This window comes from Hyposmocoma kahamanoa, unplaced genomic scaffold, assembly GCF_003589595.1.
Source record: "Hyposmocoma kahamanoa isolate Upper Pololo Valley unplaced genomic scaffold, ASM358959v1 64, whole genome shotgun sequence".
NCBI classification, from domain to species: Eukaryota; Metazoa; Arthropoda; class Insecta; order Lepidoptera; family Cosmopterigidae; genus Hyposmocoma; species Hyposmocoma kahamanoa.
Window position 1 is genome coordinate 9,210,768 of NW_020653852.1, and position 10,560 is coordinate 9,221,327.

At 34.7% G+C, this 10,560-nt stretch overlaps 2 protein-coding genes across 2 annotated transcripts; one reads left to right on the forward strand and one right to left on the reverse strand.

The window, feature by feature from the left end:
* Window positions 1-92: 92 nt before the first annotated feature.
* Window positions 93-4,951, reverse strand: LOC113230993 (fukutin-related protein). The gene is made up of 5 exons (XM_026465119.1): window positions 4,217-4,951; window positions 3,898-4,080; window positions 2,420-2,592; window positions 1,947-2,226; window positions 93-1,848 (listed from the first exon to the last, which is right to left on the reverse strand). Exons 1-5 carry the CDS (start codon window positions 4,949-4,951, stop codon window positions 1,726-1,728), a joined length of 1,494 nt encoding a protein of 497 aa, XP_026320904.1. The 3' UTR covers window positions 93-1,725.
* Window positions 4,952-6,319: 1,368 nt separating this feature from the next.
* Window positions 6,320-10,213, forward strand: LOC113230994 (ATPase ASNA1 homolog). Its single transcript, XM_026465120.1, has 5 exons — window positions 6,320-6,477; window positions 6,561-6,666; window positions 7,582-7,767; window positions 8,501-8,638; window positions 9,475-10,213. The coding sequence occupies exons 1-5, from the start codon at window positions 6,359-6,361 to the stop codon at window positions 9,931-9,933; spliced, it is 1,008 nt and encodes a 335-aa protein (XP_026320905.1). The 5' UTR covers window positions 6,320-6,358; the 3' UTR covers window positions 9,934-10,213.
* The last annotated feature ends 347 nt before the right edge of the window (window positions 10,214-10,560 follow it).

Consider the following 10,560-nt stretch of genomic DNA (forward strand, 5'->3'; position numbering starts at 1 on the left):
ACTAATTAAAATTACAATTTCAAACTTTGAATTAAACTTTAAAAACAAAACATTGCCATTTTAAATGGCAGATAATTTTGAGACTAGTGTGAGATTGAAAGTTTATATTTAAAATACAAGCATTATTAAAGATCACACACAAAAACAACTACTCACTAAATTCTTGCATTGAAAAAGCTTCGTTATTGCTTAGAATTAGCAATACAATTCTACCTAAAAATACATTTGTTTTCAATAAAAATATATTCTATCGTTTTATAAGGCGAATTTAACAAGAACTTAACGTAAAGACACTTTGAATCATTGTCGAGATACATTTGTATACTAAGACTTTTTATATTGTAAAACCATTTGATATAATGAGATTCAACCATTAATACCATTTAATATCTCTTCAGCTATGTTGATAGTTGATACTTTATAGATTGCGACGCTTGAAACATATTAGGTAGAGTTGTTAAGGTGACGTCCTCTGTGGTATAACTAGAATAACAATTTAGTGCACTACAAAGTTCAGTTGTGTTGTTCTGCCATAGAGCTTAAATCAATCGCATAACATTGATCTTTGGAAGAAATAAATTTTATAAAATATAAATATCAAAACTCTGAGGCCGACTTCGGCATCGCAGCACATTTCTCTTTGCGCTAGAGGATACTGCGGCTGGAAGCGTCGGTATGCGCAGTGGACTTTTCGACTGCGTAGTCGCCGGTACAATGGATTCAAATCCGAGCGACCGGTGGCGTGTCCTTCATCAGTGTGCGCTGGCGGGGAAAGATCCTCTTCGATGTTCTCCCCTGCCAATCGCCGGTTTGCGCTGGCCATTATGCGGCTGAATTACGGTACGTGTTGAGCTACTCTAAAAGCAAATCCATTCGATTTGAAAACAATGTCAGTGTGGCGCTGACATTTACGCTTGTATGGCCTCGCCCTAAAGAGTAGAAATGGAACAAATGTCGAGTTCTTAGCGATTGGAAATGAAAGTATTTTTTCGAATCTAACCAATGAACCGTCGCCATGAAGAACTGGAAAAAGAGTCCGGAACTATAATTTGTTTGATTTTTTAAAAGAACAAATAATTGACACTTCTACAAAAGATGGTCCAAATGAGAACAGGTATTTTTTAGTGAAATAACACAAGTACGTAACAAAAGGAAGAAAGTGTTTTTGTTTGAAAAAATATACGCGATTTAAATCCGGAAAAATAGTTTCAATTCCTGTCTTTTCCGTTTTTGTTAACCTATACAGTGCATGGATATTTCATTAGCTAGAATGTGTTACAGATAGTAAATAAACAAAGTTAATTTTTTCATGAACACTACAGGAAATTTCAACAGTCAGTTCAGCTTCATAATCATAATGTAAAAGATACACTATGAACAACTGAATTAATTGTAATTGTATATAACCACATCTTGTGTGAAAATAAATGTGCTAGTTCACTTTTCAAAGGTTGGGCCCATACACTCAACAATTTTATTCTATCTATAGAGTTATTTGAATTCTAGGAAGATGGGCTTTTTACATTAACACTCTTTGTCAATGGAAGAAATTATTTCAACAAAATTCCGTAATAATACTGGAGGACTAAATGTGACAATCAACATCAACAAAATTCAGCATTTCAATTGAATAAGGTACCTTACTAAAGTGTCTGAAACCCAATACAAGGCATGTTATGTAGCATCTGGTGTGGTTAGAAATTAGAAACCTAAGTGGTGAAGATATTACGGATACAGAAGCTTAGGTCCCATAGCATTGCATCGCTCAACGGCGTTGCCACCAAGTTTCAGGTCTAAAAATGCGCGAGCGTCGTTCGGTGCAGGTGCGTCGCGGCCCGCAAACTGAATCTGAAAGCAAAGATTAATTCAAATATTGGCTTTCAAAGGTCTTAATTTTAAGACAAAAACTAAGAAACAAATCTTTTGAATAGTTTTTTTGTACCAACCTGTGCCAAAGGATGCAAATGCCGTTCAGGAAAGGGTTTCTGATTACTAAGAACCCAATCTGCAGGCCACATAGTACCATTCTTTGGTGTGAAAGGCAGTACAAGCACATAGACTCTGTTGGTAGCCGAATATGCTACTCGGTAGTAATGGCCTTTGGTCGCTCGCTCCCAAACAAAGCCATCAGCGTCAGCACCGCCGCGTTGCAGCCACGATACGCGGGAGAGATCAGATGCGTGGATGCCTATTTCTATGTATTCTGCCCATGGAAGAATATCCGCCCTGTAATGTATACATATACCATAGTTTGTTTCGATGGAGCCATAGCTTTTAAAAGAAGAAGAAATATACAATGGTGTATACCATTATCTTTGCAAAAACACGGATTCAAATCAAATAATACTGAAATGTTGGTTCTCAATGTTGGTTAAGGGTTGATTGCAAAATAAATATAAAAGTGCATTTCAAAATTTACCGCACAACAGCCCCTAGAAGTGATGTAGTTTCCAGCCAACAACGGGCTCCAGCTTGCTGCAAGCCTCGCAAGACATGTGCTGCGGCGCGGCGCATGTTGCGGCGGCAGCACGGCGGAGTGTTACGTCCCGCCAGGATGTAAGATGGTGTACCTTGTACTGATGGAAAACATCGCTGGAACACAAATAGTCAGTATTAGCCTCTGTAAATAGACATCAATTTATTACACAATATGAAACTAGGACATAATTAAAGGGCAGACAACAAAACCTAAACATAATGCCACCAGCGGTCTGACCACGAACTCTACAGACAGAGCTACATGAAGTGTTATCACCATCCCGCTTTTTTGTTGTCACCTGTACTGAACTGTTAAGAGTTCATGGTAAAGCCACAGGTTCGTTTAAAAAGAGGATTCTCAAGTTTAAGACTATGATGTTAAGTCCTGATAGTTCTAAAGGACATGAATTTGAAATTGTGTAAGCAAAAGAATGCAACACCCATATACTGGCAAATTAAAACATCTAGAACCCTGATTATGTAGCTTTTGAAATTAAATTCAATGTTACATAATCAATTGTCCAAAAAATTAAATTATGACAGCTTATAGTTAGACTCAAAAAATTTATAAAAAGTTGGTTAGTTTCACGTACGCACTGAGGGAGATAAAGAAAACGACTGACCTAATAACTGCAATGGCCGCTTATTATGCTGACACTCATTCCCACCTAAGTTACGGAATTATCCTTTGGGGAAATAGTGTGCACGCACAAGCAATATTTACAATCTATATATTCTTGGTAATTTGAGTAGTACTGATAGCTGCAGACCGCACTTTAAACAAATTAAAATTTTGTCTTTGTGTTCTATACATATTTTAGAAATTTGTAAATTTATTAAACAACACCCTGACTTTTATACTAACACTGACAACCTGCCTCAATGACACACTTTTAGACCACGCAATAGATTGCTTCTGCCTCGATCTCGGCTACTCATACACAGCTCAATGCCCTACTTGATGACGGTGAGGATATTTTACGAACTCCCGCCCATTATTAAAAACGAGGAAATAGTAAATAAATTAAAATTACATCTTATTAATAAATGCTATTACAATTTAAATGAATACTTTGATGACAAATAAAAATAATAATATTCTAATGAATAAATGTTAATTATATACTAGAAAGTTATGCTATTGTAATATAATTAAATTCAAACTTTCAAGTGATATAATTCTACTCATAATATGACGTATTTCTTTCTTATTACATGACATATTTTTTTATTTTATATTATTATTTGATAAATACCAATTTTAAGTAATAATTGAAACCTCGGCCTAACTTTGCTGTTATTGTTATCCCTAATAAAGGGCTCATATGTGTAGCAATATTTTAAATTTAAGACATGTATATGCATACCATACGAATGCAATAAATATATTGAGTATTGAGTATTGACTTATTTATTCACCTGAGTCTCCCTCTTACATCCAAACCACTGCACCCTGCCATCCTCTCTTATTACAGCTTTGACTCCTAGTTGTTTGTACAGTGATACTCTATTGTCCCTCATACGACGTTGTGCCCTTTGCTTGGCAGCAGGCGACTTAAGTACACTACGTCCAGCACCCAACTTGCTGTCTAATATTTGTACCTTAAACATTGTTTGATTTATCAAGTTTAACAGGGTTGTACTAGTAAAAATTAGGTATAACAAAAAGTTCTTAAAATTAGCAAAAATTATCAGGCATTTCTTTAGAAATTATTTATGACATAATATTATCATATACCTTAACATTTTTAACAGTAGTCTGTAAATAAAGAGATTCAGGAAATGGCAGCAAAAATGGTTGAGGTAGTGTATGTAACAGAGAAGTTCTGATCAACAGTGCATGTTGGCCATGTATGGCATCACATAGCTTGCCTGAAGCATCTTTGCTGTACTGCAGTGTCCAGTCAGCATAGTTCCACTTCACTTGTTGACAGATAAGCCGAGCGTTGCCCACTCCTAATGCTATAGCATGAGTAGGATACGCGGTAATCGCTACAGCCGCCTGCTGCAACGTTCTCCGCAATGCGCGGGTTGAATCAGGTACAAATAGGACAAATTCCGTGCTAATATAACTTAAAGGCCTCAGATCCTGTGGTGAAGCATTTAATCTCATCTCCAGTGACACAACCTTCACGTTACGCAGTGTTTCATTTGTGGCTGAAAAGGGGAAAGGTGGATACGGTGTGGTCTCACACACCACAACCATGGGCATATTTGGAAACGCAGATACGAATGACTGTACACTGTCAGCGACGTCATTTTCGAACTTTTCAAACTGACGGAACACCACAGTCATCAACTTGGACAAATGCCGCGAATTTTTCGGCTGCACACTCGGAGTCACAGTCACAGGAGCGATTGAATAGATTTTATATTGGGGGAAGAAATATGCAACTAAGGAAACAATCACTATAATGGTCAAAATTATATAAAGCTTGAACGTCAAACGGCAACGAAGTAGACGATAGAGCATTATTTTCATTCACAAAGTTATGCATTTCATTGATAAATTTATTTTTATCACAAAAATCGACTCAACGCAAAAACGCAAGACAGTCCGCGCGCGCACGACATTTAAAATTTTTTTTGACATTTATCACACAATGTAACCATTATTTTAATACACTTTGTAACACAGTAGGAATGAATGGTAGGAATCAGAATCACAAACAATTACATTTACGGATGATCAAAAAAAAACCCGAACAGCAAAATCTTAAAAATCGGTCAATTGCCCTTAGAGGATGGAAATTACCATATATTTAAGTATTAATCTTCTATCAAAGTTAAGCTGACATCTAAAGTATATAATAATATTTTTTAGATAGCAGACCGCAAATAGATTTTAAATAAGTAAGTATGTATGTACGTTAACCAACATACGCCAAATGAAATAGTAAAATTGTAGTTTATAATAAAGTACAACTATTATAATATGTTACTTATATCGAAAATAGATTATATAGAACACATTATATAGAAAATATAATGTGCCCCGTCATGTCAACTGAAGCAATAGTCTTTCACATTTATTTTCAATTGATATTTACGAAAAAAATAAAAAATTGCTTGTGTTAGCTAGTCGTGTTTACAGTTATAATTATTAGTATTAAGGTAGATGATGCATACTAAGAAGACCAAATTGTAACTCTAATTTTAAAACTTAATTTAATTAATATTGCGGCGGAACAGAATGGAAGTGAATTTTTGTAACGATATTGTACATATTGTAATGAATTTTATGGTCAATTGTGTAACGTACAAACTAGATACGAGCCAAATAACACGTCACGCGTCTTCCGCGGAATTGAGCGCATGCTCACGCATTCGCGAGAATTCCGTCACTGCCATCGGCGACGCCTGGCGACTCCGCAGGAATTGGCGCGAAGATAGACGAAGTGTGATGTCAAACGTCGACAGAACACTAAAGCCTCAAGGCGCAGTCGTTGGAATGCTGGAGCATTGCATTCCAGCGACTGCGCGCGCCTTCTCGCGCAGTGAGGCGAAATTGACGCTTCCGTTCCATTCTGTTTCGTCGCAATATACATGGAGCGTAAGTTTTTAGGAAAATAAATAAACTGTTTTCTATTTATAGTGGAGATAAACATACAAAAAATATCGTATTTAAAAGGACAAAAATCTAACGAAACCGTTTAATTCTTTAGTCCGCCAAGCTTATTGTGAACTGCTGCAAAAACTTATTTAAAGAATTCATTTTCATTTCCGAGCTGTGCTGTAAGTTGTAAAAAAAAACTAGTAGAAAATGAATACCTCAACCGCGGCAACATTGATGTGCTACGTCAACTTTCATTCATTTAATTTTTGCTAAATTCACGGTTTTGTTGACGATTTTGTGAAAAACTATAATAATTTCATAAAAATGGATGAAAATAAACCATTTGAGCCTCTCGAACCTTCTCTGAAGAATGTTATAGACCAGAAATCATTACGATGGATTTTTGTCGGTGGAAAAGGAGGTGTAGGTAAAACAACATGCAGGTAAGAATGTTCATAATTTGTGTATAATATAATTATTATGAACGTACGGTACACCAATTAACTGAAAATATTAACTATTATAGCTGCAGTTTGGCCGTACAGCTGTCGAAGGTTCGCGAATCCGTGTTGATTATTTCTACCGATCCAGCTCATAACATTTCTGATGCATTTGATCAGAAGTTTTCAAAGGTAAGTTTAGTTCATTAATGCTTTACAATCTACATTCTTGTTAATTGAGGGATCAGAAGCGGTTTAAATAATTCTTATAACCATAATCAAGTCTTCTAATTTGAATAATATTGAGCATTCAGATCTTATAGCGAATTTAGAACAACATAACGAAAATTTGCATCATAATATTGTTACCAATGAATATGGTTTAATTTAATTTATAAATTTTTATAAATTACTATGTGCACCAAATGTTTTTTTTTAATAAGCTTACCAAGTGCGATGTTAACATTTTTAACAAATTTTACAATTTTGGCATAGCTCTATAATTTTGTTTGTATTAATGCATTTTTAGGGTTATGTATCCATTTTTGACCTTAAAATATTTGACATACATTTGAAATATATTAGGTGCCAACAAATTAGCTGAGGATAATTTCATTTTATGTAATTCGTCAGTTTGTACCAGAATTATCAATTTAAGTTACAAAATTAATATACAAAAAAAGGAATTATAAATCTGCATGCATTTAGAAAGAAATAAATCATATAAACATTCTTTACATTCAGTTCAAGTATTGAAGTAGACTAGTGATAGTTCAGGGGTCTAAACAAAACATTAAAGAAGTTTTAAACACCAAGTAGCCTTGTTATTAATAGGTGTGTTTAGTAATTAACCTGCTTTCTTAAATTTCTTATAAAATTTTACTTCAAAGTGATAATGAAGTAAATAATTGTCCTTAAAACTATTCCCTATTCCCAAATTGTTAGCATTTAGGTTAGGTAGGTTTAGTTGTATATAGGTTATATTCTGCTTCTATATTTAAGCAAGGTTTTAAAAATGTATAGATGATGAACTATTATATAACTAATATGATGATTCTACATAAGCTTCCTTTTCATTATTTATTTTCAATACATGACACTTCATAGGTCCCGACAAAAGTCAAAGGCTTTGAAAACTTATTTGCTATGGAGATAGACCCAAATGTGGGTTTGACAGAGCTTCCAGAGGAATACTTTGAAGGAGAAACAGAAGCAATGCGGCTGGGTAAGGGTGTTATGCAGGAGATTGTTGGCGCGTTCCCTGGTATTGATGAGGCTATGAGCTACGCTGAGGTTAGACATTATTATTATTATTTTTAATACAATTTTAATAAGTCCAACAGGATTGTAATATGAATAAATCTCCTTTACAATAAATCAATACCTCCGATGAACACTACACCAACTTAATCTTTTGCATTTTCTGTTTTTAATGTAGACAGCCTTATTTAATTAATTATTTAATTTACTAATATTATGCTCCCAGCGGCAGAGTGTTCACTGGAGGTATTGAAATGATGAAAAGTTTAAATATTGATAAGGTAAAAATCTATTTTTAACTGACTTCAAAATAACTCCGCATTTGTGAACCGATTTTGATGATTCTTTTTTTTGTTCAAAAGAGGGTACCACAGATATGACCCCATTTAAATTTGAAGAAAATATTGCACCTCTAAGGGTGGCAACCGATTTCAATAAAACTTGGTAAATAGATGTAATTCCATGAACTTTTGAGGTCAGTTTTTTTAGTACTCTGTACAGAGATTATTGCTTACTCAGATGACTCTTTTTGCATCCAAGTTTAAACATACCTAAATGCTAATATAAGACTTATAATATTACCACCCAAATTCATGAGATGTTGCCAAATTAAGCATCGAAAATTCAAAATTAAGCATCAATATTATGAGCTGAGATTTCAAGTGTTGAAATTCTGTTATAAATAATTTTGATGTGTAATGAAAGATTTTATTTATTTAAACATTTTATTTTTAAAAACTCAATGAATCCTCACTTTTTATTTCAGGTAATGAAATTGGTGAAAGGCATGAACTTCAGTGCGGTTGTGTTCGACACGGCGCCAACTGGACATACGCTGCGTCTGCTCTCTTTTCCACAAGTCGTCGAGAGGGGGCTTGGCAAACTCATGCGTTTGAAGTCCAAGGTATAAAATAATAAATAAATAATATAATAAATAACGCACACACTCAACATAGCCCCGCACTAGGGAAACCCTGTGTCGCGGGTGCCATGGACACACACATAGACAACCACAAATTACACCCAAACTCACGAGAGAAATAAATGTAAGCCACACAAACATTTGTCCCGGCTCGTGAATCGAACCTTGGACCTCTGCGTGGTAGTCCGGCATGGTAACCGTTCGGCCACGGAGGCAGTTAACACAAGAAGTTGTTTAAATAAATAAGAAAAACATAATAGTGGAAGTAATGTTACAATGCAGGTTAATCTCTTCGCATTCTTCGTTTTTATTTCTTCTTATTTTTAACCGACTTCAAAAAAAGGAGGAGGTTCTCAATTCAACTGTATGTTTTTTTTGTATGTATGTTACGCGATAACTCCGGTATTTGTGAACCGAATTTCATGATTCTTTTTTTTTTGTTGGAACGAAGGTACCTCCTTAGTGGTCCCATTTGATTTTGAAGAAAATCATTAACCTCTAAGGGTGTCTTTTCATGCATGAAGTTTCATTTTTGTAAACAGTGCCTGAATTTTATTATAAGGAGCAATTATTTTAATGGTTGATTTTGCTATTCTCCAATTCAAGGCGTTTTTCTCAATATACTTGAGTAGTGAGAACCGATTTTTATTATCTCCTGTGTCAAGTCCCGTATAATGGCGAACTAGGAAATGAATCCGGGTTTGCGCACTTTCCGGTAACCGATTTCAATAAAACTTGGTAATTATATGTAATTCACGTACTTTTTTTAGTACTCTGTACTGGGATTATTAAACATCTTATATCTAATATTTTTCCAGGTGGCTCCATTCATCAACCAAGTGGCAAGTCTTTTTGGTTTAGCCGATTTCAACTCAGACATGTTCAGTAACAAAATGGATGAGATGCTTTCTGTTATCCGACAAGTGAATGCACAATTCAAGGACCCCAATCAAACGACATTTGTATGTGTTTGCATTGCCGAGTTCCTGTCACTATACGAGACAGAGCGTCTTGTTCAAGAGTTAACCAGATGTGGAATTGACACACATAATATCATTGTCAACCAATTACTGCTCCATTCCTCTGCACCATGTGAACTCTGTGCCGCTAGGCATAAGGTACAAGAGAAGTATCTAGAACAGATCGCCGACTTGTATGAAGACTTCCATGTAACCAAACTGCCTCTTCTAGATAAGGAAGTTCGCGGTGCCGCAGCTGTCAATGCATTCTCTGAATATCTACTAAACCCTTATGTATCGCCCACACCTCCGTCATAATAAATGTTATTGTTTTATTCCTGTATTTAATGGTGTTCTGGCGTCAATTTGGAAATTTAGAAATTTATTAACGATTATTTATAAATCAGAGAAGGTGCTATATGTCATAAATGGTAATATCTCTGCTAGCTGTGAGAATGTATTTATTTCTGTCTAATAGTTATAGATATTCTCTTGGTTTTGGAAGCTTCTGTTTATGAAATGGTGATCAACATATAATTGTATAATATTCCAAAGTAATTAAAGGCAAATGTATGCATTTCAATAAGGATTTTTTTTAATTCCAATTTTATGTGAATAATTTATTTGAAATTATAATACTTTACAGTTTTCACGTTATCATGCAGTTATCAATCTTGTTAAATACAGTTACATTCAATATTTTTGCGATAAAAAATCACATTTCAAAAGTGTCTCCACACGTAATCGACTATGTATAAATTACTATCTACTCGTACATAACATATCAATACTGCTATTGAGATTTAGCAATCTCATTGCACCAAACAATATTGAATACAGTAAATTAGTCAAGGCATGTGCTAAGCACTAAAAAATAAGTAAACAAGCATCTGATTATCAGATCACTAGTGATGTCTTAAGCGGCTCAAATTTTATACAAAGGAT